At 46.4% G+C, this 27,904-nt stretch overlaps 2 protein-coding genes across 31 annotated transcripts; one reads left to right on the top strand and one right to left on the bottom strand.

Moving 5' to 3' along the window:
* The first annotated feature begins 1,748 nt into the window (after positions 1-1,748).
* On the top strand, positions 1,749-14,562 carry LOC135235317 (ATPase family AAA domain-containing protein 3-like). 28 transcript variants are annotated; one of them, XM_064300682.1, is made up of 18 exons: positions 1,750-2,083; positions 2,900-2,976; positions 4,109-4,210; positions 4,435-4,494; positions 5,800-5,869; positions 6,061-6,226; positions 6,652-6,721; positions 6,891-7,046; positions 7,817-7,873; positions 8,780-8,905; positions 9,580-9,704; positions 10,406-10,457; positions 10,586-10,656; positions 10,786-10,953; positions 11,506-11,614; positions 12,903-13,931; positions 14,010-14,021; positions 14,061-14,562. In XM_064300682.1, exons 1-18 carry the CDS (start codon positions 1,891-1,893, stop codon positions 14,427-14,429), a joined length of 3,012 nt encoding a protein of 1,003 aa, XP_064156752.1. In that variant the 5' UTR covers positions 1,750-1,890; the 3' UTR covers positions 14,430-14,562. The 28 variants fall into 28 exon arrangements, with proteins under 28 accessions (XP_064156741.1, XP_064156752.1, XP_064156761.1 ...); XM_064300691.1 differs by having other exon boundaries at positions 14,010-14,054; positions 14,148-14,562; XM_064300678.1 differs by having other exon boundaries at positions 13,983-14,021.
* Positions 14,563-15,090: 528 nt separating this feature from the next.
* Positions 15,091-26,644, bottom strand: LOC135235321 (transmembrane protein 240-like). 3 transcript variants are annotated; one of them, XR_010324342.1, is made up of 5 exons: positions 25,530-26,644; positions 25,037-25,143; positions 22,067-22,278; positions 16,316-16,728; positions 15,091-16,199 (listed from the first exon to the last, which is right to left on the bottom strand). XR_010324342.1 is itself a non-coding variant. In XM_064300699.1 (4 exons), the coding sequence occupies exons 1-4, from the start codon at positions 25,578-25,580 to the stop codon at positions 16,571-16,573; spliced, it is 528 nt and encodes a 175-aa protein (XP_064156769.1). In that variant the 5' UTR covers positions 25,581-26,644; the 3' UTR covers positions 15,091-16,570. The 3 variants fall into 3 exon arrangements, 1 of the variants encoding a protein (XP_064156769.1); XR_010324343.1 differs by having other exon boundaries at positions 15,091-16,136; XM_064300699.1 differs by having other exon boundaries at positions 15,091-16,728.
* Between the last annotated feature and the right edge of the window lie 1,260 nt (positions 26,645-27,904).

Below are 27,904 nucleotides of genomic sequence, written 5' to 3'. Positions count from 1 at the left end.
AGACCTCCCAATAGAGACAGGATAAGAAGTAACAGACACTTCCAAATCTCTCCCATGTCCCATGTCATCTCCTCCTCACTGCCTGCCACTGGCAGTGTAGTATAATGGCTAAGCAGTTGGTCTTGTAACCTTGCAAAGGTTGCAGATTCGATTTCCTGGTAGGACACTGCCGTTGTACCCTTGAGCAAGATGCTTAACCTGCATTGCTCCAGTATATATTCAGCTGTATAATTGGATACAATGTAAGTCACTCTGGATAAGAGCATCTGCTAAATGCCTGTAAACTGGCTACTGGCAATCACATTGCATCACATTTAAAACATTAAGAAAAAAATGATGAATGCCAAAATGTTCTTTGGAATGCTACACACAGTTTATGATCAAATGTGATTGTACACATGTTTTGTGAATGAGGCCCATTGGTTCTAACCTGCTAGGCTAGCAAAAGGAATTTCCTTTGAAATTATTATCAGGCTGCGCATACCAGCCAGACCCCTCCGTTCCACAACCTTGGGACATGTAGTTCCTCCCACGGTCTGTGCCCGCACTTCCTGATCACGTCTTCTGCCTGTTCTGGCCCTTCCTTGATGGACCGAGCTTCGCACAGTGATCAGACCAGCGGAGGCATCAGCCATATTCCAGTGACTGAAGACACACTTCTTCAGACTGTATCAGCTCCTCCACCCTTACCCTCTCTAACAGATTTACCTGGCCCCTACACCTGTTTAGGTACAACTTATTTTTCAGTTTTCAGAGCAGTTAGTTCTTTGCTCTTGTTTGCATGATGTAGTTTAATGGCCAATTGTCCAAATTAGTTTCATGTTTAATAGTGTATTTAGTTGTACACTGTTTCTGTTTCTCTCCTGAGATGATGCTTTCCTCCCTCTAGAGAATTACAGTACCTTGATCCTTGATTTTTGTACGGTCATGTTTAGCAATGTAAGTTACTTTGAAAAACAACATCCACTAAAAGCTATACATATTTTAAGGTGTGTATAGTGTTTGCATGCATATGCAATGCATATTATTCACGTGTTTTATAAACTGTATGAGGAAAATACTGTATCTGCCCTGTAGGCACTGTTAAAAGGAACCCGGTCCAGGTGGAAAAAATATTGTTTAAGAATCCTGGTCCAGAAAGAAGGGGAAAAAATGCCTGCCTTTGTTATTTAAACACTCATCTTCATCATGCTAGGGACATAGTTAGCGCTTAAATATACTTTGATGCAGAATAGCTTTGCTTAGTTATTCGCAGTTTTAACTGAAACCGAAATTGAGCTATAAGGTCTTGGTCACAACTTAGTTTCCATGTTGTTCCTTATGACCTAGCAATACACCCCTTACCCCTCCGTCACGTATCTTTGTGACGACAGTTTTTAAAAAAAAATTATAGGCAACATGTACGGTTACATTGGCTGTGACCGAATACCCTTACTACATAAATATTGACTAGGCCGATTTCACTACGCGAGATGTATTGTATGTATACGTTAAATATGGTTTTAAGTGTGCGGGTGGTGTGGCTTTGTTCTTGGCAATTCTGTTCTGCACGTGCAGAACGTCGATGCCACAAGCACAGACTGTCACGTTACCCACTGAAAATCGACCCTCGCTCAGGAACAGGCAGTTCACTGGGTACAAGCAACAGTGTGGGCGTGGTTGACATGTGACAGTGCAACAGCAAATGACATAGGCTAGCCATGTTCTTGGTAGCCAATAAGAAGCACAGAGTGCCTATTCTATAGAAAATGTATGTATTTTGTACGCCTGCCCATCGGAGAGTGCGCTTGCGCAGTGACAGGACGCGTGTGTGGTGGGTGTGTGTAATCAAAGAAAGGATTCCAGATTGCAAAGTGCTCTGCAGGTGTGAATTAATTATTTTTGTCAAAAATGTCCTGGCTGTTCGGCTGGAGAAGGGGGCAGTCCGCTCCACCACCTGATTCTTCTGAAACACCGTCAACTCCTCAGGCAGAGGGGGGTTCGGGGGGAAATGGAGACGATAAACCCAAGGACAAATGGAGCAACTTCGACCCGACTGGACTGGAACGAGCTGCACGGGCGGCCAGAGAACTGGACAAGTCCCGTAAGTAAACTGCTATAACGGTAACTAAATAGATGTAACTATAGGCTACTGAAAAATGCTGGCAACATGAATGGCATCAGTTAAAATAAACCAACAAGTGAAACAGCCCCGCTGCTCGCGGAATTCGAAAACTTATGTAAGGATGTTGCCGGACATTTTGGCGAGAACATTAAGTACACCAGGAAACCTTTTCGAACATCAGTACTAATCGCCCGAGAGTATGGAATGTAATGGGTATGAATTCACGAATGAATGAATGCATGAATGATTAAATAAAAAAATAAAAAAATAAATAAACAAATACTCGAAAAATGATCTACAGACTCCAGTTCTTCTGTGTGCAGTATAGGTATATTTTTGTACATGGGGTAACGTAAAGAACTAGTGCATGGTGCTTGGCTGTAACTCCAACGAGTGCGTGTCACTAGATTTTTGTGTAGCTGCGAAAGAAAAATTTTCTAGTCTAACCGCATGGAGGAGTATATTTAGAAACTGTCTGCGAATGAGTGATATAGATCGTATGGCGTGTGTAATTGTGTCTGTTACGGCACTGCCAAGGTTAAAAGTTCGGATGTCGTTACCAGTTGGCCTTTCTGTGGCCTTAACATACCACTTGAAATAAAAAAATCTTTTTTTTTTTGGTCCTGGGGTTGTAACATTTCAGAACAAATTTGAAATTATTTAATCAAAATCAGAACTTTGAAGTGGCATATTTTGTTGCGTTGGTATGAGCTTCCCACCTGGGGTATGTGAGTGAATAGAAAGTAAGTGCAGCTACAAGCAGTGCGACTCACTTTCTGCCACTCTCACCTCAAGAACATGCAAAGGAGGCGCTGGATATGGCCCGACTGCAAGAGCAGACGCTGCAGATGGAGCACCAGAGCAAGCTGAAGGTTGGTTGGGACTGCTTCCTTTTTGAGTGACAGTTAATTACATTAATTACAGGCATTTAGCATTACAGGCTCTCAACCAGAGCGACGTACACAACATTTACATAGCATTTTACATTGCATCCATTTATACAGCTGGATATGTAATGAATGAAGCAAGCAATGCAGGTTAAGCTCAAGGGTACGACGGCAGTGTCTGTTCTTACCCAGCCCGGAATCGAACCCGTGACCAGTTCTTTACCCATTATAATACACTTCAGCCCAACAGTCTGCCTCACGTGCCACGCGCTCCCTCCTGCCCTGTGAACTTTGTCTGCGTGAGGAGCTCTTGCAGTACATATCATTTGAAAATGTGTTAATCTTTGTTGTGGAGCAGTAAAGTAGTGTTCCTCATGACCAGTTTCCCTGGTCCCTGGCACAGGGCAGAGCTGGTTTTGCTGTTCTTAACTCAAGTGCGGGGGCCTAACGGTTCTGTCGCTGTTCACTGGCACACACAAAAAAACTCTACGATTTTCAGTGCACATTGATATTTGTATGTTCATCCCATTTCTGTAGACTTTCCTCTCTAAAATTTGGAGAGTGTACAGTAGCAGGTAGACTGCAGGTGGTACCCAAATAACAAAGAGATGTCACTATTTCATGATGAGGCTTAGGGATACTCTTGTAAGGCTCCAAGAGTTGGTAGAAGAATTTTCGAGTCTGGAACTGTAAATAATCGGTGTTTGCTATTCTGCAGATGGGGGGTCAGTTCACACAACACGTTGCATGTTCAAAGGTCCCACAGAGAGGTGCAGTCCCACCGGGCATCAGTTACATTCATATCACATCGCACCTGTTTTAATTCCAGCATTAGCAAATCATCACCTGTTCTGTTTCTACTGTCCTGTACGTTTTCATTTCAGCCCTAAATTAGCACACCTGATTCTGCTAATTGGAAACTCAGCGATATCTCTAGCTGTTGAATGAGGTGTGGCTTTGTTTGGGAGTGTAAACCTACAGGACGGTAGATCTCCAGGAACAGGGTTCGTAGGGTCTGCCCGAGTTTAAATGAATCACTGGGGGGGTGGCTGCAGTAAAGCAGTGAAGTGATTTTTGAAATCATATTTTTGTTTATTAATTTTTTTTTGACCCGCAGGAATATGAAGCCGCTGTGGAACAGCTGAAGGGGGAACAGATCCGCTCCCAGGGGGAGGAGCGGCGAAAGACCATCGCCGAGGAGACCAAACAGCATCAGGCAGTGAGTGGGGAAGGGAAGGGAAGGGGGAGGGGGGAGTGAAAGTCTAGTCATTTTTTAAAGATCCCAGGCACAGCAGAGAAGAGACACTGTGATTGTGGATCGGGGGGCGGGGGTGGTGTTACCATGCGTGTCCGGGGTGGGGGGCAGTACGGACCCAGGTGGATGGGGGACAAAGTTCAATATGGACAGTTTGTCACTCTCTTTTGTCTCTTTACCCCTTCCAGAGGGCACAGTACCAAGACAAACTAGCCAGGCAGAGGTACGAGGATCAGTTAAGGCAACAGGTGAGACTGACGGGGACCCCTGAGGGACTGTCCTTCTTACACTTCTTTATCATTGTACTGGTTTATCTGTGTTTCTTTATAAGTCTGTATTTTCCATCTGTCTGTGCCTGTTTAATTGTCTGCTGGGCCTTTCTCATTGGTTTACATGCAGAGTATTTGGTCATTCCAGATGACTTGACTGCCTCTACATGCTAATATTCCATTATTAGTCATAACAAAGAACTTTATATACACAGCTCTGAACGAGCCCATAATTTAAAGAAAATATCAATAAGAATTGGTTTATACCTTTAATCATGAATTTGAAAAGAGAACGTTAAGCATGTAAAATTGTTCTTCAGATTGCACACTCAATCAGAATCTGTTTGCACTTCTGTTTGACTCAACAAAATTTGTGAAACCAAAGGACACAATGCAAATTAATAGGTTATTCAAATAGTTTATTCAAATTTTGTGTTTTTACATCGTAATTGGGTACCTTGAATGACTTTCCTAATATATTGGTCTTATAAACCGTTTATTTGGAATGTTGGTTCAGAATCTTTTTTGAAATGAATGACCAATCATTCCTCATGTGAACATAGGCATTGGGACCAGGAGGCTATTTCCGAAAGCAGGTTTAATGAGTTTTCTGCATAACTGCACTGCGTAAAACCCAGAACCACTCTTTTTACTTCAGTCCATATTCCAGATTTGGGAGGGTTCCGGGTTTTACTCGGTGCAGTTATCCAGCTAACTCAGTTATCCTGCTTTGTGAAACTGGGTGCTGATCCCTGGAACAAAATAAAATGAAGCACATTTTGTTCCATGATCAGATAGATCTCTAGTCTCAGACTTTTTTTCATATTGGTTTGTCACGTCTGAAAAGAGACTCCACACAAGATTTGGGTGATCAGGCTTCTGAGCAGGCTGCATTACTTTTATGAAAATGCAGTAGTCAACTTGAACCGGCATCTTGTCAGTGGCTCAGCTACTCTCCTCAATAAAAGGTATAAATACATAAAATTAAATTTGTGCTGTTGTGTGTTCTTATGACTTATAATTCTATATGTGAGGGCAGCCTGTTTTTTTAATCCTCTGGTTGCCTAATTCGGAAGATCTAGTTTGAGAACAGTCTGAGACAAAGGTCTAAAGCTCTTTCTATTGTAGACGGGAACAGAAAGCTCAAGCAACACATTTTCAGCCTCTTCCTTTCCTGTTCTCCATTAAGGCTACTTGGGTTCCTCTCTGTCCAGCACTGAGCCCTCTCACATGCATACGTCTTCATTTGTCTTTGAGTCTGACCACACTGCTCTGTTTCTGCAGCAAGCCATCAACGAGGAGAGCCTGCGCAAGCAGGAAGAATCCGTGCAGAAACAGGAAGCCATGAGGAAAGGTGCTGCGGTGTCCCGAGTTTTGCCGTGATCCATTTTGCGTTTCTGTCACGAGCACGTCTTTCAAACGCATTCGCCGTCGTTCATTTATAAATGTCGCCTCTTTGCAGTTGTATTTGCGGGAGAGTCAAGCGTTGATAATTAGCGCGGAGAGTTGCCTTCTGCCGCGTAACTGTTTAAATCCGTCTCTTAGCAACGATCGAGCACGAGATGGAGTTGCGGCACAAGAACGAACTGTTGCGCGTGGACGCGGAGTACAAAGCGCGCGCCCGCGTGGAGCGGGAGAACGCGGACATCAACCGCGAGCAGATCCGTCTGAAAGCTGCCGAACACCGTCAGACTGTCCTGGAGTCCATTCGGTGAGAGGCTGCGTTTTCGGCTTCTGGGTTATTTTATTTAGGAAAGATGATGCTGGTCATGCTCAGTTTCTGCTGCCAATAAGTTTCAACTTTTTTTTTCTTGTATAAATGTGAGTTATTCTGGGAGATGTATATGCATTGAACTGGAGTGCCACTGTGCCTGCTGGTCACTGAAATGCATAATTTAAGTCATTGATTGGCTAAAGCGTCTGCACACCTTGCTTTTGAGCCCAAAATGTATTGAAAATAAATCGCAAAAACCAGCAGACTGTGGCCCTCCAGGACTGCAGTTTGATACCCCCAGGTTAAGAGAAAGAGAAGGCCCAGAGAAGGACACGTGCATGGGTACTATTTTTGAAGGCTGGGATTGTACTGTGGACTTTGGATCAGGAGCCATTTTGGGACTTGTGTTTTGCCCCCATCAGGACCGCTGGTGCTGTGTTTGGGGAAGGTTTTCGAGCCTTCGTGTCGGACTGGGACAAAGTCACAGTGACGGTGAACATTCCCTTTTGCTACTAGATGAGAGCATTATTCTGATTGTTTGAATTATTTATTGATTACTGGAATGTTATAGCATCCTTACATCCCCCCCCCACACCTGGACCAGTGTTCACCTGGAGTCCAGGATTCCTTAACCAGGCTGACGGTTACCCTTTCTCCGCAGGCGGCTGGCCTAACCCTGCTGGCGGTGGGCGTGTACTCCGCCCGGAACGCCACCGCCGTGGCAGGGCGCTATATCGAGGCCAGGCTGGGGAAGCCCTCGCTGGTCAGAGAGACGTCCAGGATCACCGTGGGGGAGGCCATCAAACACCCCGTGAAGGTACGTCACTCCGGAGAGCATCGCTGGGGCTGTGCTTTGGAGCAGTGGCTCCCCGGTCCTGGGGACGCCTGTGCATGCCGGCTTTTGCTCCGGCCCAGTTAAGGTTGTTGAACTTGTTATTAACCATCAGGGTCCAAGTTGAACTATGCGGTTGTTCCCTGTACTTGGACCGGTACTTCTCTCTAGGGGTTTCGTCATACTTGTTCCTGGTTATGGTTATACACTTTGTTGTACGTCGCTCTGGATAAGAGCGTCTGCCAAATGCCTGTAATGTAATGTAATGTATCATTTGCTTTGTCTTAGAATTCTTCATTATCTACCTACCACTTAGTTTTTAGTGGCCATTTGAACACACTATCGCCAATTAGGAGCCTGTTGATTCATCTTAGTTTTTACTTTGATCAGTTATAAGTATTTATTTATTTATTTATTTATTTTACCTCTTGGCGATATAGCAAAATGTGAATATCGGACTTTTGTTCTTTATAATACTCTTTATAATAATAGCTATTCTGACATAATGTAACACTTAAAAACGTGAAAGGGGTGTAATTCAGAAAAATCAACAATTTGTTAAAATTCTGCGATTGCAACTGGGGTTTGAACAAAAAACCAACATACGCATGGGGATCCCCCAAGACTGCTTCAGAATATCTAAGATCGTTTGTGTCGTCATTGAAGTTGGGTAGTTGATGAAAGGTGTGACTCTCTCACTGTGCCCCCCCCCCCTTCCCTCTGCCCTCCCCCACCCCCCCACCCCCCCTCTGCAGGTGACAAAGCGGGTGATGAGTAAGCCAGAGGATGCCCTAGAGGGAGTGGTGCTCAGTGTGAGTATTGACAGAGCTCAGTGCACTATAAATAAAGAACCACCAAAACAACACACAGCAGGCCTAATTAGTGTCTTGGGCTAATATCTGGGGAGGAAAAAAGGTTCGTAATTCATATTGGAAGCCTCATATCATGTATAAATCTAGCTTTAGCACAAAAAATAATAAATGTTATATATATATATATATATATATTTTAAATATAGCTGTAAGCAGAAATGAAGGGATCTGAGCGTATAAGGCAAAGAAACAAAGAATCATTTATTTTTTCAGTTTCTGTGGTAATATGAAAGGTTTACTAGTTTAATTCCACAGTTGGGGGGTAAAAAAAACACATGAGCTCTTGTGGGCTTGAAGCCTGGGCCTCACAGGATTCGCAGGTTTGCATATTGACATCCTGCGTCACGCAGACTGTGGTAATGCTGGAACAGACAGGGGAAAAGGACTGCTGAGGAATAGATGCAAAGCTGATACACAACTGAATCAACATGAAAACCTATGACATTGCATGTCCTTGGCTGAAAGGTTCATGGTTCAATTATTATTTATTTATTTATTGCGTTTTGACGTCATTTGAGCTGCTGTCCTGCCCGAGCTCAATGAGCGGGATAACAGCCAAACCTACTGTACCATCACACAAGACAGGCTTTCTGAAGCATTCAGCGTTAAAGTGTGGAGGAATGCATTTCCAAAGCTTTAACTGCAAATAAATAATACACAGGCAAAATGGCCTCTCTGTTGTCAGTGCTAACCCCCATGTTTGGTGTGCATTATTGATGGGTTCAATTTGCAGTAACCATTGCACAAAATGTTGCTGAACTACCAGGACACCAAAAAAGTGTGCTGTGTGTATAATCCCTCCTCGCTCTCACCCATACCCCCCCCCCCCCCCCAAATCTCTCAAAGCCACCTCTGGAGGAACGGGTGCGCGACATCGCCATAGCGACCCGGAACACTCGGAAGAACCGCGGCCTCTACCGGAACATTCTCATGTACGGCCCGCCCGGCACCGGCAAGACCCTCTTTGCCAAGGTAGCGCACCGGACTGCCCGTCGCCACGCGTTACTGTTGCCACGGAGCTTGTCACTACCAGTGTTTGTCACGGGAGCGTGAACTTGCATGTGCGAGGCATGGCACGTGCCGGACCCAGACCCGTAACGCACAATAAAAAAAGTTAGATAAGCTGAGATAATGTTTTGCCTGCATGGGTTAAGGACCTTTATGTTGAGCTTGTATAACCGTCCCTTTATGTGCCGATGCACGCCTCATGTACCTGTACACTATAACTACAGGCGCAGTAATGGCGGGAGACTGTAAACATGGGGTCAGATTTCACTGTGCCTGTGTTATTCTATACGTAAGATACCGTATTGTAACCTGCACCACTGTCAGGTTAAGGGTATTATTAGGAATAGTTCTTCTCTCAACTGCTCTCTTCGCTGTTCTACAGTAAAGCTGTATCTTTGTTGCTCATCTGTTGTAAGCTATTTAAAAATCCCTGATCCATAAAAACTGAATGACTCAGTGAAAAAACGTTTTTAATTTCAAAATGTTTTTTTTTTCCCCACTCAGGTTTTTCGGTTTGTGTATTAGTAAAACATTGTAATGTGTAGTGTCTGTGTCGTGGTTGATGTGAAGGACCCGATGTGGCCTCATTGCTCCCCGGGGGCGTTGACCGTAGACGGTTGTGTGTGTGTGCCGAGCAGAAGCTGGCGTCGCACTCGGGCATGGACTACGCCATCATGACCGGGGGGGACGTGGCGCCCATGGGGCGGGACGGCGTCACCGCCATGCACAAGGTCTTCGACTGGGCCAGCACCAGCCGCCGCGGGTAGGACGGGCGACCGGGCGGGCACTGGGGGGGGGGGGGGGGTCAGAGGTGCATCTGTGTCATCAGTGCAGACGTTCCCCAAGAACGCCCTGACTGTTGAAATCTCCGAAAACCTCCGAAAAATGTTGCTCTGCCACCCTGGCCGCCCCCCTGTTTAGTCTCCGCAAGGAGCTCTCTGACAGCGGAGGACAGGAGCGTATTTTCAATGAATTTTAAACCTATAAAATATATTATGTATTTAAAATTTTGATTTAAATATTTTGGAATAATTTTCGTATCAACACTTTTCCTAGATATAACACTTAAATAGTAATATTTTTTTAAATGAGGACCCTTTTTCTTGTTTACTGTATGATTAGGATTTGCCCTTTGAACCTGTGTGGGGTTCCCCGGATCAGAAAAGGATGTAAACCCCTGATTGTTGACTGCATGTGTTTGTGTGTGTCAAATGAAAGTTTTTACACCCTATATGATCGTACTCGTACTTTTAGTAACAGCACCATATGCACACACACCTTTATGAGCGAGTGATGGGGGAGAGATTATACGGGACATAATCCCATTACGCCCCTGTCTTTGGGTTTCGGTTTCCTTCTCTGGTCCTGCTTTTGAATTTTGGCTACGTTTTTGGAAACATTGGGCTGACCTGGAATTCCTTACCCCCCTCAGCATCTGACATTGTCTTGTCTTGTCTCCCGCAGAGTCCTGCTCTTCGTAGACGAAGCCGACGCGTTCCTACGGAAACGAGCCACTGTGAGTGAGCGTGTGCGCGCGTGCTCGTGTCGGGGAAAATGGCGGTATGGCGGGGTTTTGTCTGTGTACTTGCACAGTGAGGTTTTGTGATTAAAAATTTTTTTTTTATTATTTGTTAATTTTTTCAGGAGAAGATCAGTGAAGACCTCAGGGCCACACTGAACGCGTTCCTCTACCGCACAGGAGAGCAGAGCAACAAGTGTGTTTAAAAATATTCTCTTCAGGCCACAGCTAGCCTGTCTGCCAGACAGTGCAAATAATTATTGTGTATGTTCACTCTGTTTGTGTAAAAAAAAAAAAAAAAAAAAAAGTATTTATATTTCCCTAGGTTTATGCTAGTGCTAGCTAGTAACCAGCCGGAGCAGTTTGACTGGGCGATAAACGACCGGATCGATGAGATCGTCAACTTCGCCCTGCCGGGGCCCGAGGAACGGGAGAGACTGGTGCGGCTGTACTTCGACCGTTATGTGCTGGGGCCTGCCACCGGAGGGCGCCAGTGAGTACGCGCCGCTGCAGTCTGACACATTGAAACTTGTTCTGTACAACTGGAATAGACTGGAATCGATTAGTCTTTTGCAGCTGACAGACGGACCATCCTATTGGTCCCCGGGGTCCCACAGCTGATGCAACTTTTGTTCTTCAGTATCAATTTGCGGCAGATTAGCGCATGATGTTGTGGTATTATTAAGTCGTTGTCATGGTAACGAATGTGTTTTGCATAATGCAGTACGCAAGTAGTCTTTTTGTTAAGGAACGTGACTGTTAAATTGTTAACCTCACTTTAAAGAAGACTCTCCCAACATGTGAAAATGCGTTACAATACTTTAACCTCCCACCCCAACCCCCCTCCCCTGCACTTTTTTAAAACCAATTTTATGTATGTAAATGTAAATTGTACTGGGAAAAAAAATAGACTTTAAGGTCCATTTTTTTTCCAAAAGGTGATCCTTTCAAATGTAAAACAGCTGCATTTAAAGAAGGTGTGAAGTGAAGAGGCAGTTAGATGTCACGGTGGCGCTCTTCCTCCCCGTCTGTGTTTTCTCTATAGGAGACTGAAACTGGCCAAGTTTGACTACGGGGAAAAGTGTTCGGAGATTGCCCAGCGGGTCGAAGGCATGTCCGGCCGAGAAATCTCCAAACTGGGCGTGGCCTGGCAGGTGAGCAGGGCGCACCCGTTTCACCCGCTCGGCCTGCTGGGAGCAATTTCAGCCGAGCGTGCCTTTCATTTCAGTTTAGTTCACTTGCAGTTCATTTCAATTCAGTTCAATTAAGTTCCATTCCGTGGCATAGACTTAACTGCCATGACAAGAGATTTACCCAAGAAATAGGTTTTGGGACAATGTTGTTTTAAGAGAACCCGGTTGTTTGTATTCTGAAGAACTAATAAGAGTTAAATGTGCCGTGGTTGGAGCATTAGGACTAGAGAGCTGACTCCTTCTGGAACCTTAGGGAGAAGATAAAATCGCTTTATAAATAAAAATCCTTTGTGTACGGCTGGATTAAAAACAGAAGTAATACATTCATTTCAGCTCAAAGTCTGTACACAAGACTTGCTGAAGCAGTGGAAAAAAACAGTGTTGAAATGAATCCGAAATCTAATAAGTTTAGTTCTATTTAATTCCCATATGTAATTACCAAACATTATCCTTGTTTTTTTGTGTTATTTTGTTGCCAACTTGCAATATGGCTTTTTTTCATATTGTGCAGTTATGAAACTGACGCATTACTGGTGTGAAACTTGACAAATTATTTATAACTATGTTAACAGTACACCTTCATGGTTCAGGTTATTTAGAGTGAGCATTTCGTTTTGAGTGTTTCATTTTGATTGGTCCGTATTCTCTTCAGGTAAGTGACAGGATTAGTAAATGCACAAAAAGTAACATGATTAGGGTGTTTTTTTCAGGCCAGCTGGCAGATGGGGGTTTAATTTGTCTGCTATTGCACACAGACACTTGTGCATTTTTTCGTGATGTTTAAAAAGTACTCAGAAATCGTAACAACTGAGAAATTATGTTTAAAATAGCTTTATAGGAGATTCTATCTAGACAAAGTGTAGTGATTTAAAATGAGCTGATTTGAGTGTGATTGCGGCTTGCAGATTCAGAATAAATTTTATCTGTAAAATGATATCCGTATAAGCAGATCTGCAGACGGCATATTTTTAAATATCCCGATGACGGTGGGTCAATCCAAACAGGCCAACCCGCTGAATTTTTTTTTAAAAAAAGGACATTGTGTTTACATCATCTGTCAAGACGGCTGATTTTTTTTTTTCCAAGTCCATTGATTTATGGCGACGTTACACTAGAGCTGGCAGAGAGATAGAGAGAGAGTGAGAATAACAGCGGTCTGTCGTTTCCCCTCTGCTGATTTGTAATTTCTAGCACATAATTTAACCCCCCCCCCCCCCTCCTCCCCCCCCCCCCCCCCCCCCCCCCCCAGGCGGCAGCGTACTCTTCGGAGGACGGGGTCCTGACGGAGGCCATGATTGACGCGCGGGTGGTGGACGCCGTGCAGCAGCACCTGCAGAAGATGGACTGGCTGCAGAGGGAGGGGGGCCCCGAGAGCGGGGGCAAGGTCGGCATCACGCTGCCCAGGGAGGGGGGCGCCCCGGGGGGGCAGATGGGCTTCGCGGCGGCCCCGGGAGGGGTCCCGCTGGCCCAGGAGGCGCTGGAGAGCGAGGCGGGGGTCGCGCTGCCTCAGGAGGCGGTGATCCCTCTGGTCCAGGCGGCCATTCCACTCATCAAAGAGGCTGAAGCTGAGGCAGCCCCCATTGTAGCTGAAGCTGAAGCAGTCCCCGTTGTAAAGGAGGCTGAAGCTGAGGCAGCCCCCGTTGTTGCAGAAGCTGAGGCAGCTCCTGTTGTTGCTGCAGCTGAAGCAGCCCCCGTTGTTGCAGAAGCTGAGGCAGCCCCTGTTGTTGCTGAAGCTGAAGCAGCCCCCGTTGTTACAGAAGCTGAGGCAGCCCCTGTTGTAGCTGCAGCTGAAGCAGCCCCCGTTGTTGCAGAAGCTGAAGCAGCCCCCGTTGTTGCAGAAGCTGAGGCAGCTCCTGTTGTTGCTGAAGCTGAGGCAGCCCCTGTTGTAGCTGAAGCTGAAGCAGCCCCCGTTGTTGCAGAAGCTGAAGCAGCTCCTGTTGTAGCTGAAGCTGAGGCAGCCCCTGTTGTAGCTGAAGCTGAGGCAGCCCCTGTTGTAGCTGAAGCTGAGGCAGCCCCTGTTGTTGCTGAAGCTGAGGCAGCCCCTGTTGTAGCTGCAGCTGAGGCAGCTCCCATTGTTGCAGAAGCTGAGGCAGCCCCTGTTGTAGCTGAAGCTGAGGCAGCTCCCGTTGTTGCAGAAGCAGAGGCAGCCCCTGTTGTAGCTGAAGCTGAGGCAGCTCCCATTGCAGCAGAAGCTGAGGCAGCCCCTGTTGTAGCTGAAGCTGAGGCAGCTCCCGTTGTTGCTGAAGCTGAGGCAGCCCCCATTGTAGCTGAAGCTGAGGTTGTAAGGGAAGCAGAAGCTGAGGCAGCTCCTGTTGTAGCTGAAGCTGAGACAGCCCCCATTGTAGCTGAAGCTGAGGCAGCCCCTGTTGTAAAGGAGGCAGAAGCTGAGGCAGCCCCCGTTGTAAAGGAGGCTGAAGCTGAGGCAGCCCCCGTTGTAGCTGAAGCTGAGGCAGCCCCCATTGTTGCTGAAGCTGAGGCAGCCCCCATTGTAAAGGAGGCAGAAGCTGAGGCCGCCCCTGTTGTAAAGGAGGCAGAAGCTGAGGCAGCCCCCGCAGCGAAGGAGGCCGAGGCAGAGGCTGCTCCTCCTCAGGGGGACGGCGGCGCACCAGCAGATCAGGCCGCCGCTAAAGACTCCGCCTCCTCAGAGGACACCGTCCCGCCCGCGGAGGGAGGCACAGATAGCGGAAGCAAGGCCGAGAGCCCTGCACTCAAGGACAAGGACCCGAAAAAGCAGACGGACGCAGGGAGCGGCCCTAAGGATGGGACGCCTGTGTAGCGGGTGGAGGGAAATGGCTGCTTTGGGCTAGGCGGGGGTCGGATGGGATTAGGTGGGCCTGGTAAAGGAAATGAAATCTGTAGTGCGGTGGTGGGTTTGCCTGTGGGTTCCTGTGATTAAAATACTGTTGTTATTCAGTGTCTCATCTGAATTTTTTTTTTTTTTTTTTTTTGGACCCATTGAGGGGGGAGAATGGTTCTTAATCGCTCTCTCTGTGGCGAACCGATGTGACCGATGAGACCGGTGACATTTGTGTGATGGGTTTGAAGGGAGGGTCCCTTTAAGGCTGTACATTGCAGTACTCTTGACGGTTGACCCCGGAACTGTTTCTGGATTAGAGTTCACAACCACTTTTACCTTTCCAAACACCGTGTTGCCAATCTGCTAGTCAAAAATATTCTTTGTCCGTTGCTCAAATTGACTTTAAAACCTATTTTGTGAGTAAACCCACCTGTTGGCTAAAGGAGTACAAGAAAAAAGGTTCTGCGATACTCTCCCTTGCTGTCTGAAAACAGCACTATTGTAAATGTAGCCTGGATATGAATGTTAATCTCTTGTCACCCATATACGTCGAGGGAGTGTGTGTTTGTCTTGTGTGTCGTCGTTTTTGTCTGATTTTTTTTTTTTGTCCAGGGGAAAACATGTATCCAAACACTAGGGGTCACTGTGGTGCTTCAGTGGCACTTTTATTTAAAACAGACATTTTATCTTCACAACAGCAATGTCTGGACGAGGAGGGGGGAGGGGGTTCAAACACCTCTCTACTTGGCAGGCTTGAGTGCACCTGCTGAGCAGGTTATTTCAAGCCCCTGGACACCGCAAGGTACGGCAGGCCAAACGTTCTTCCTCCTCGGCCCTCTGTGCTGTTCCTATACCGTTGTGTCACTTCCTCTACGAATACATCACGAACCCTCAGAACAGTACAACACGAGCACCGCAACCACAACTTAATTCTTACCCACCCCCTCCCCCCTCCCCTCAAGTATTTACAGGTAAAATTACTACATTCATCATCAAAGTCACTAAGAAACAAAGCTAATTTAGTCTGTACTGCGATCACGTCTACTCTCATTTCTCCTCCGATCCGTTTCGTTTCGCTAAAATGAAATTTTTTTTTGTTGAAAATTTTCCGTCTGTTCTGCTCTTCGCCTCTGCAGGCTTGTCTCTCTCCTCCGGCATCTTCCTCCTGTTAGTTCCCACGAACCCATATTTATATCTATTTACATAAGTGGCAGTCTCCCAACTGCCTAATCTCAAAACCCTGAAACCCACCCACCCCTGAACACATTTTGTGCACACAAAATAATCCTCCCCATTCGTGCCTCAAAAGCACCCAAATCCCTGTCCTCTCGGCATGGAAAGCGTTTCAACAACTTCTCTGTCCAGACGACACCCTCTTAAAAATGGATCCCACGTACAGTGGATGCTTTTGTGGGGGCGCTTAGTTAATAAAAAAATATTCTTTCTCTTGCTGGAGTTGGAATGGACAGGTCATCAGCTGTGTCTGGATGGATAATTGTAGCCAATCTCGAAGGGGGGTGGGTCTAGGGTGAGCTAGGGCGGGGCCTGTTTAGGCTGGGGCAGGGCTAGTGTGGCCTATAGTGGAGCCAGGTCGGGCCGGGGCGGGGCGGGTGGCTAGGGCGGGGCTAGGTGACCTGGGTTGGTTCGGGCCGGGGCTAGGGTGACCTGGGGCAGAGCCTGAGTGGGCTAGGGCGGGGCTAGGGTGACCTGGGGCGGAGCCTGAGAGGGCCGGGGCGGGGCTAGGGTGACCTGGGGCGGAGCCTGAGTGGGCGGGGCTATGGTGACCTGGGCGGAGCCTGAGAGGGCCGGGGCGGGCTAGGTGCCCTGGGGCGGAGCCTGAGAGGGTGGGGCGGGGCTAGGGTGACCTGGGGCGGAGCCTGAGAGGGCCAGGGCGGGGCTAGGGTGACCTGGGGCGGAGCCTGGTGGGGCCAGGGTGACCTGGGGCAGAGCCTGAGTGGGCTAGGGCGGGGCTAGGGTGACCTGGGGCGGAGCCTGAGTGGGCCGGGGCGGGGCTAGGGTGACCTGGGGCGGAGCCTGAGAGGGCCGGGGCGGGGCGGTTGGTGCTGAGGCTTTCGGCGGGAGCAGCAGAAGGCGGAGCCGGCCTGGGTTGCGGGTGACGGTCAGAGGTGGCGGGGGCTCGGGTGGCCGTTGTGGTAGAGCTTCTGCTTGATGTGCACCATGTTCCCGCCGGAGTCCTGCAGCCGTCTGCGCAGCTGCAGCCGTCTGCGCAGCTCCCGCAGGTTACAGAACCGGGGAAGCCACGCCCAGGACGGGCCGTCTGAGAGAGGGGGAAGCAGAGGCAAAAACAAAATGGGGGGGGTGGGGTGGATAGAAGGGAGGACAAGGATGACAAAAAAGGGGAAAAAAAGGTCAGACTGTTCTTTTCAGTTTTCAGTTCCTTCGTCACACTCTATGAATCAAAGACATAGCCTCCCCCCCCCCACTCAACCCCCCCCTTGCAGTATACCAAATAATCTTCCCCTTCATATTCTCTTCTCACTCCACATCTTGCCACAGCTGGTTTCACTTTCCCCAAGAGCTTTTTGTTGCTTTATATAGCTGCTGTTGCACGGCTGGCTGTGTGCTAGTGTGTGAGTGATTTGACTGTGAGTCTGAGCATCTCGCCCTATATACAGACGCCCCAGCCTATGCATCTCCTCAGCCTGCTCTCCACCTTTCTCCACCACTCATTCATAGAGTGTGATGCTAATTTACTGATGAAATTAGACTGAAACGTGTGTAGGCTGTGGTATGTGTGAACTATGAGGTCGGTAACGATGGCAGTGGTTCCCAGCCCTGTTCCTGGAGATCTGCTGTGCAGCAGGTTTTCATTGCAGCCCTACTCTGGCACACCTGATCAGAGGTGGGTAACCCGGCTTCAAAGAGTAAAAAGACTGACCGTGTATTTGCTCTACCACCATGCACTAAACCAGCTGACTCTAGCATAGCTCTTCAGCATGATAGGAGAACTAATTATTATGATCAGCTGGTTTAGTGCATGGTGGTGGAGCAAATACATGGTCAGTCTTTTTACTCTTTGAAGCCGGGTTACCCACCTCTGCACCTGATTCTACTCATTAGCAGCTCGGCGAGATCTCTAGATGTCGAACGAGGTGTGGCTTTGTAGAGTTGGGAGTGAAAACCTTACAGGACAGTAGATCTCCAGGAACGGGGCTGGGAACCACTGAGCTAATGTGAAACATAATTTCTGCTACACAAACCCTTTGGCTAACCCTAAAGATGACCCCACACACCGGACCAAATTTTGTAATTATGAATGCAACACTTACAAGGCACTGTGATTATACGCCTGTTTTTGCATACCAGCTGATCAGACCATGAAAGCAACACCCAAAAAAAAAAACAACGAATTTGACCAAACTGAATGTAAAACAGAATTCACTTCCATATATTGTAAATATGTGAACTATTAATATATTTCATCGCAATGCGCGTTTTGAAAAACACATACTGTATATATCTGTAAGTGGCCATAATGTGTATGCCCATATAAACCCAAATATTGTGAATGTTTTTTTTTTCTGATCTTCATAATATATTTTAAAATGGCAAGATTGCAGCACAGTTGCTACGGCAGCCAGCTCTTGGGAGGTTTGACCCCCCACCACGGCACCTTCTGAGCTATAACACCTCCTCCATCCGTTACCATCTCTACTCTCCACCTGTCTGAATAACAGGAATTATATATATATATATATATATATATATATATATATAAAAGGAGGAGAGAGATGGAGGAGACCGGAATGAGCATGCAGTGCATTGATAAATGGTAGATGGAGGGGCGGGGGGGGGGGGGGGGGGGGGGCGGGGTTGGGAGAGTTAGGGCTCTCTGTGTACGTGCTATAATTCCAAATTAATTGAAAGGGGCCGCTGTCCGTGAGCAGGGGAACTATCCATACCAGGTCGCTGATTACATTGGCCTTGCTCTATTTTATCTTCTTGTTGTTGCTTTGAAAATAACCGCCTCTTTTTAAACGATCGATTGATTGAGAGAAGCTCTACAAGCACGAGCAGCGTCGGTGCTGTGCGAGGAGAATTATTACTTTAAAATAATTTAAATAAATTATTTAATTTATTAATCGATGGGAGAGAAGGGTGGGGGGAATGAAAGAGGGAACCGGAACTACAGTGCGGTGCGCAAGCGTTTGGACAGGGACTGTGTCTAAAAATGGCTGTACAACACCAGGGGTGTCCAATCTCATCCGAAGAGGGCCAATTTGAATTTCAGTTTTTGTCTTGCCCAGCAATAACACCTGATTCTACTTATCGATGTCTTGATTGAAGACCACGATTAGTTAATCAGTAGAATCAGGCATCATATCAAATAGTGGGCTAAAGCAAAAACCTGGCCCCACACCAGCCCTTTTTGGATAAGATTGGACACCCGTGTGCTGCATGAATCATCCAGTACGGATGTAAATACCTGCAAATTAAAGCTGACAGTCTCCACTTTAAGCTCATATTTATTGTTTTATTTCAAATCCAATGTGCTGGAGTACAGAGCCAAAACAACAAAAATTTTGTCGATGGTCAAATACTTATGCACTGCACTGCAGATGGAAAATGAGAGAAGCAGACAGACAGTGCGTGTGTGTGTGTGTGTGTCCGTGTGTGCGTGTGTGCGTGCGCGTGTGTGTGTGTGCATGTCTGCCTGTGTGCGTGTGTGTGTGTGTGTGTGTGTGTGTGAGCGAGCGTGTGTGTGTGCATGTCTGTCTGTGTGCGTGTGTGTGCGTGTGCGTCCGTGTGTGTGTGTGTGTGCGTGTGCGTGTGTGTGTGTGTGCGTCCGTGTGTGTGTGTGCGTGTGTGTGTGCGCGTGTGCGTCCGTGTGTGTGTGTGTGCGTGTGCGTGTGTGTGTGTGTGCGTCCGTGTGTGTGTGCGAGTGTGTGAGCGGGGGGTTATGTCTCTCCAACCCCCTCTCTCCAGTTGCTCTCGCTGTGTGCTATTTTTAGCTGCTGAGGCGAGAGGGTGCAGTGTGATGGTGGAGGGGGTGGGGGAGTGACAGCGTCTCCCATCATGCTCCTGGCCTCATCAGTCTCCTCTTCGCCCCCCATCATAGCGGGGCTGACCCGCGCAGAGGACGCTGACCCCGGCAGAGGGGGCCGACCCGCCTGCCTGGCCTCGTATTCGGGGGGGGGGAGCAGGGCAGACCCTCAAGGGGTACTCCCACAGAGCTCTCAGAGCAACACGAAAAATGAGCGGGGGTGTGTGGGGGGGTAAAAAAAATAAAATAAAATAATTTAAAAAAACATTATCCTGTCAATGCTGGATCACAGAGATATCATGCAGACATTAATCGAAAGTGCGTGTTAACCGGGTGGCCTACTTGTGCAGAAGCACACGCTGACTTTTAAACACCGTCTGACCGAGCTTCAGGTGACCGGGTACTAACAGCTCTCCCCCAAGTGCGATGCTAAGTGAATCGGTCTGCTCCAAACCCACCCCCACCCCCACCCCCGCCGCTCCCCCTTCCCTGTCTCTTCCTCAGGTTAATCTCTCATCTCCATCCTACTGCTGACTGAACCCGCCCCCCCTCCCCACCTCCATCTAAATCCTGCTTTTACCATCTTCCCAGGGGGGGGGCTCTCTCCTACAGCCGTCTGCTGCTGTACTTACAGTTCATTTCCAGACGTTTTGACTTCTAAAAGCAACCCTGAGATATATTGCCAGTCCTTTATAAACAACTTTCTCCGGCATTTGTGTTCTCCCACCCCCGCGGGGGAAAGGTGTTCACTTACCCCCCCGCAGGGGCAAGGTTACTGTTACACTCTGCCCTTAATTTACCTGCCTGCCAGTCATGCTTCAGCTAAACTGTTACCCAAGCTTGCCTGACATCACCCCGGCAACTCCACCCACACTGCACATCAACAGCTGGAGAAGCAACGGCAGCCAATCGCAGAAGAGAACTCCGTAACTGACACGAAGGAACCGCGCGACTGACACTACACAAAGCCAGGTGACGCATGAAACATTGACAGAAACACCGTTTCAAAAATGTTTAATTTTTCTTTAACGACGCGAAGTGGCAAGAGGCACTGCTGCTCACACTCTCTGTGAGAAAGGCAAAGGTTGAAGAAAGCAGGTTTAAACTTGTCTAAACTGACAGCAATTAAGGAGTTTTATCGCAAGCCAGACGTTTGTGCAATGGAGAGCAGAGCGCCCCCCCCATACACCCCCATAACCCCCCCCCACCAGAACTGACAGCCCAGAGAAACTGTTCTATCCTACAGCCAAACTGAAACAATCATGGGTTCTCCACAGACGCGCTAAATTAGGATACTTCATAGCACATGCAACACCTGCGCTGAAAAAAATGTTTAATTGGACAAACCAAACACTTTTACTTCACTTTGTTACGCCTATGGGTTTTCTCAATTAACTATTTCTCTACTAAATGAACCTAAAACCTGAAAAAAATATAGGTGAAACAAACTGAAGCTAAATTTTAGGTTCATCCAACGAAGCATTGTTTTCAGTGCAGCACATGCAAGGCCTGTTCTGTATCACCTTTCTAAAATACTCTGGTGAAGTTGCGTATCATTACTTCTAGTTGAGGTGAAAGTACAGATTCATCGCCGCCATAAACAGAATAGTATTGGGTTAAAACCCAAAGCGCAATGTCACGCAAAGGATTTTTTAATCTAATCCCCCCCCCCCCTTTTTGATTTTACATCAAATTTTAGATCCAAAACTACCGTCTACTGTTCCGACTACACGAAGTCTAAGGCATTGTTCGTTTTGAGAATCCATTCTGTAAAATGTAAATATGAAACAATGATGTGAATACGTTACGTATGATCAATTTTCAGTTGACATCGTGAGATGACTGACTGACTGTTGGCCCTCTTCTGCGCGACAGAATGTTATGCACGTACAGCACGCAGCCTTGCTGGAGCTACACTTCACCTGACAAATACAATTAGGCCGGTATTACAAAACCGGGTGAATCCCCGCTTTTGTATTCCTCAGACTTAACGCCGATGTTCTCCTACTTCTGTAAGCCGCTTCTGGATGAGAGCGTCGCGTTCCGTAAGCGACAGCAACGCAATTATGCAATGAGAACAGCTGAATTACGCTCTCCGGATGGCATAACTCTCCAGCCATTGTGAGCGACTTCACTCACGCGCGGGAACAATAATGCTGCCGCACAGGATGATGTTTTATCGTTTCAAGATTCAAATCGGAGTATATTACTGTCATCTACAGTGCTTATCCTGCTACATTGTGAAGCATTCCGGTAGTATAATAATGCAAAATGGATGGAATTGTTACTTCACAAGATCCCCTTTCCAAACAATAATTTGACCATATTTTGAGATCATCTTCATTGAAAAAGTCTCATTTTAAACGTGAATGTTAACTCAGTCTACATGGTCAAACCTCCATGCCCCACCCCCCCTAATCTACATGGTTTACCCTGTGTCCCCCCCTCTCACCCCAGTCTACATGGTTTACCCCATGCCCCCCCTCCAGTCTACACGCTTCACCCTATACCCCTCTTCGGTCTACATGGTTTAACCTTTGTGCCCCCCCCCCCAATTCTACATGGTTTAACCTGTGCCCCCCCCCCCGCCCCCTTGCCCCAGCCTACTCACCATACTGGCGGGGGCTGGCCTTCCAGGCCCTCAGGGCGCACTGCAGTACCCCCTCCAGCCAGAGGAGGAGCCAGCTGATGCAGAAGCCCAGCATCAGCCCCAGCATCAGGTCCATCTCCTGCTTGGTCACGCTGTCACTCACGAAGTAGTTCTCCGAGGAGTCCATCAGGGACTGGTCCCCGTCATACGGGATGACGTAGTGCACATGGTGCCTGGGGCGGAGGATGAGAGAGAGAGGGAGAGAGAGGGGGCAAGAGGGAGGGAGGGTGAGAGAGGGAGAGGAGGGAGAGAGGGAGAGAGAAAGAGAGAGGGGAGGTTGGGGTAGGTGGAACGAGTGTGAGTGGTGGATTGAAAGCGTGTACAAATAAGGACACGAAAGAGAGACGAAGGAAAACTGAGAGGAAACACTAGATTGTGGGGAAGACAGAATAGAAACAAGGGGTTGTGGTTGAAGAGGCCTGTCATAGAATTATACACATTACACTTAAAACTTAAAAATATAAGTAATACAGTATAAGTTTTCTGTCTGGCTATGCATTTCAGCATTGATTTGTGAGGCCATGTTAAATGCAGAAACTTATTTTTGGTCACTGTTTAAAAAAATCTAGATTAATAATAATATTTACATTTATATATACATAATTTACCAACACATTTCCACTGTCACTTGGGATTGTTTTATATAAAGTGAGCATTTAATCCTTCTAAGGTGTGATATCACAAATGTGTCATGGGAATGTTAATTACTGAGCATTCTAGTGCTGATGTAACAATCACTACTGGTCACGTCGTTCTAGAACACTGACTTAGGATTTTGAAAAAATAAAAATAAAATAAAAAAAAACCCTACTTCTCAAAGGGTTAAAAGGGAGGGCAAAGGACCTGGAGCTGAAGGGCAAATGGGGCAGTGACCTCCGCTCTCCCAGCAGAGCTCACTGCCCTGGGGGAGACAGGGGAGGGTTCTTACTGAGCTACACATCTCTCTGGGCTATGTGCTCAAAAAAAAAACAAAAAAAAATAGTAAGGAGAAACAAAGATGAAGAACAGTGCACGTAGTGAGAGCGAGAGACAGAGAGAAAGAGCAGGTACAGGAGTGGGCTCTCACACAGAAACCAAAAGTGCAGGACGTGAGAGATCGTTTTCCTACCTCTCTCGCCATGGTTTCACTACCGATTCAGCATACACAGCATAACACTTTCAGTGTTTTACAGTTTAACAGCAAACAGACTTAATAAATAAAATAAAAAAACATAATATCAAAAAGCTGACATCCAGGCGTGGCAAAAAAAAAAAAGTATATTATCATATTAGCAAGTGCTAAACAGCAGTGTGCATAAACTGGGGGAGCAGAGCATATTTCCAATCTGCAGCCCACTGGAAGATATGGGTCATGAAAGCATGCACTTTCACGCATGCAAATTTATGAAATTTAATCTGCCAAAAAATGTAATCGGTTTTTGCCCTTAAATTTTTTACGTTTGTTGATATGGCAAACGTAAACGGAATACCAAACCGCCTTTAAATGGAAACCCAGGTTCCTCACAAATCCAAAAATAATTCAGCTACCACTAATGCAAAAAAGCATGATGAAGTAGTGAGCCTGTACTGTAATACATTATCTGTGCGTGTATTTCAAATGCTTAAGCAGCACGGATACATATCACACGTATATAAACACTGTGGGAATAAGTGTGACTGAATTTCAAAAAACCTTGTCAGGTTCTCAGCACTCTTGAGAAAACAACTGATATCAAATTGGATATAAAATTCTGGAGAGCAATTAAACTAACAGCATAGGCCCGGGTATGTGGGAATTCCACTTCGGGTAAAAGCGTCATTACATATTACAATAGAAACAGTTCTCGAATCATTTGCGGTCGTACCCTCCTAAGAACTGGCAATTCATTTCAGTCCCCTAGGGAACGTGAGGCTTAATCTCAAAGGGCCCGCCTATCCTACTATGCTGAAACCTGCACCACAAGAAGGCATTCACTAAAAATAAAAGAAATAATATTTTCGGAAACATTTTGCACTGCAATGTTCGTATTAGGCCCTAGGTCATAAAATGTCGATGCTTTCAGCTTTATTACAGCTGGGCCTCAGGAGGAGACTTAGTTCATATACCCACTTCCTAAAACAGACTAACACGTAGTGTGCTCTGTATCAATGCAATTCACGTGTACCTTTACAGGCAGGGAGATTTTATTTTTAATGTCAGTCTCTATACATTACATACATGCACTAGCGGGTGCATTGTGATAGATGCATATATGATTTTTAAAAATCTCATCACACACACACACACACACACACACCGATTCTCGTTCCTCACTATGAATTCAAGTAAGTCGACTGTCATCTAATATACAAGAAATCTGAGAACACATGCGTATACATCTCTGCGTGTGGACCCTGCTTCTGTTCAGCAAATACGTCAGTATACCTGCTTCCTTTTAGACTATACAAACTCCGGATTCCTGGCATCCACGCGCACACGCACACGCAAAGAATGTATTCGAGTCATGCATACAGCTCGTGGGGAATTCTGTCGCTGTTTACGCAACAAACAAAAAAAAAAGGAATGAACAAAGCGCCATCCTCAGCTCATTAGTTCCTAAATCGTCTCGACCATTCCACCGTCACTCGCAGAATATGCAGCCCTCCTCGGGGATGAAAACAAACCAACGAAATAGCTGAGCGTCGGAATCCGAAGAGAGCGCTGTTCTGATTTGGTGGCAGTGAAAATTTGCTCAGCGACAGAAATCTACCTGCGACAGGCCTATTGTAGCTACAGTTGGGATGCATTTGTAAAAAAAAATAAGAATAATAAAATAAGAATAAATTGTAAATAATAAAAAATGAACAAAAATAAAACATTCCTGACACATTTTCATTTGGGGGGTTTATATAATTTATAATTAAAAAAAAAAAAAAAAAAATTATTTTTCTGTTCATATTTGTGCCTTTTACCTTCCACAGTTGCAATGACAGACGCGATCCTCCCCTCGTAAATGCGGTAAGATATAGTTGTGAAAGCGATCCAGTAGCGCGTTCATGTCCATTAAACACGCTATCGCCTGCAAAGAATCATTCGAGTCAACTGGGACAAACGGGCAAGTGTTCCGACACCAGGAACCGCTACACGACCTGTCAAAGCGGTTCACTGGAGCCACATCACATCGAAATAAGTATTATAATCCACCAAAGGATAAAAACGAAAAAAGTGGTTCCAGGAGAAATGTCCTTCGCTTTTTATGCATGATAAATAGAACTGTTTGTACGAACACTTCTACAAGTCTGTACGTATTCTTGGAATCGTTATCCTCTTGTAGTTTTCTCTGCCAAAAATGTCCACTTATTCATTTTCTCATTTTAATATGCTATGTAAAAAATGTACGCTTATTGCTTCGCTGAAAGATGCTCTAAAGCTGCGAGGGGTGTGAGTGTAGAAAGATCCTCTTACCATAACAACAGAAGCCCCAATAATCATAAAGATCATGGTGGTTGCGATCATATGCGCCAAAACTTCCAAACTCGCGGTTCCTTCTCCTCTCTCCCCGCTTCTAGTCAACGGATCCCGTTGACTCAAGGCGAACACAGTTCCGAAAAATGCGCCTCACGGAGGCTTCCTCGCTGTGTGCGACCCTCCGTCCGTCTGTGCTCGCCAGCTCGGGGTATGATCTTACGGGGCATAAGGTGGGGTGGCCCGGTTTTTTCTCTCCGCTCACTAACGCACCTGCGGCTCTTCCCCGCCCGGCGATGCGGCGATTGGACCCAGCGAACCAAGTAGCCTACTGCTGTGTTGAGTTCAGTGCTGCGGCCAGCGGCGGTTATACGGTCGAAACTATGCAACAGAAGGTGGCCTTTTCGGCTTCAACGGCGCAACGATTAATGTTTACTCCATAGCGCTAGGGGGGAAAAAATCATAAAACCCTGGCAAGGTCGAAGGACAGCGAACTGCAGGGTGTCACGGTTCTGTCCCGGTGTGCCCCTGTAACAAGTCGTTGGAAATGGAGATACCCCCGCTTTATTAATTAAATATTCAACACATTAATTATTTAATTCGTTCATTAATTTGTAACAGACTATGTTTGTTTGGCTATTAGGCTAATTAAACAATTTTCCGCGCCGTACTCTTTTTTAAATAGGTCGGGCAGGCAGGTTGAGGGGCTGTTGTTTTTCTTTTCGGGTCTTGTGGCGAAGACGGCATCAATGCCGAGGCGGATCGAAGACGGAGCTGGCTCTCATCCCTTTTACCCAATCCAGCCGAAATCAGGCAGCAGCGGCTCTGTTGTTAACACCCCGAGGCAGACAGACGTGTCCAGTCTTCGTACAGTCGCCGCCATCCCTGGTAAAGAGCATCTTTCCCCCACTGTGTGTACGTATGCCTGTGTGCTTGTGCATCTGTGTCTGCGTGCACGCGCGTGTTTGTGTGTGCGTGAGAGTGAGAGAGAGATCAAAAGTCACATAGTCAGTGCGGTTCTATTGTTCCGAATGTGTTGAGTGAAGAGATTGGGTATGAGAACCAAATCTAAAGCGGGCTAACTTAAACCTTCCTCAGTGATTCAGTAACGGATTTCTCTCTCTCTCTCTCTCTCTCTCTCCTCCCTCCCCCTCCCTCCCTCTCCTCTCTCTTACATGTACATTGCAGATTACATTTGTATTCTATGTCCGTATGTAAACTGAGTTTTATGATGCCCACCCACAGAACTGTAGCCTCTTTTGATCAGTGGAATATTGGAGGAGACAGAATTTGGGTTGTGTTCAGAGTTGGTGGTGCGTGGTGGGAGGGAGGGAGGGAGGGAGGGGTGGGGGGGTAGACCAAAAAAAAAAAGGGGATCAGGATGTGAGCGCATATCATGCTGCCACAATGCACAGTTTAATTTAGCTATGCATGCGCTGTGAAAAGATTTGTTCCGGCAGTCTCCCACTTGGGTTTTTTTCTTTGTCTTCTTTTTTTTTTTTGTTGAAAATATTGAATATTAGGATTATGGAGCAGGGCTACAGGGGAGGGCAAAGGTGTCATCACATTCTCTGTGCTCTCTGTGGGCGTAGAAGGAGCCGGCAGTGCTTCTTGAACAATTTTAGCTTTCAAGCCTACACGCTGGTGAGCAGATCATCTTCAGTAGCACACTGAGGCTTGTGAGCTTTTAAGGATCCGGGAGATATTACATACAGTATGACACATCTTTATATCTGGCTGTTAACATGGAATACAGTGATTATTGTGTACACATCTACTCAAGCATTTCTGCTCTGGAATGTGGGGACTTGATATTTTAATATTTTCATCACTCTGACACCAAGACAGTAAGTATTTGCTATAACACAGTATGTAAATGGGCTTCTGTATTTTGCTTATGGACAGTTGTGAGATTGTAACATATGCATCGCTGTCATTTACGCACCTTTTAACTGTACATTTTCTCATCATTTCAAATAATGGTATGGCAAACATCTAGGTCAGACAATTTAAATTCTTCAAATGAAGTCATTATCTGATATGTTCTTTATTGGATGACAGGTTGACATTAGGCTGAAATGCACCTATGTAATATGGAGGCTTGTGCTTTTTCAAAAAAAAAAAAAAAAAAAGCAAGAAAGAAGACATTTTGTGCGTATTGGCCTTTATTTTCCCAATTGTATTCCCAGTCCAGCACCTTAAGAGCATCAGTTGAGTATTCCAAATATCTTAATACCTTAATACCAGTCTGATGCTCCTGTTCTTAGCAGGTTCTGATGGTTGGTTCTTCTCTTGTGGCTCAGATGGAATTTGGGTCCAGAGTTCCTCAAAAGGCAGTCGGGTATTTGTCAGTCAAATGTAATTTAGTATATAAC

The sequence above is a fragment of the Anguilla rostrata genome, chromosome 11 (assembly GCF_018555375.3).
Source record: "Anguilla rostrata isolate EN2019 chromosome 11, ASM1855537v3, whole genome shotgun sequence".
Lineage (NCBI taxonomy): Eukaryota > Metazoa > Chordata > Actinopteri > Anguilliformes > Anguillidae > Anguilla > Anguilla rostrata.
The sequence above is the reverse complement of the archived record's forward strand: the minus strand, read 5'-3'. Positions and strand labels throughout refer to the sequence as shown.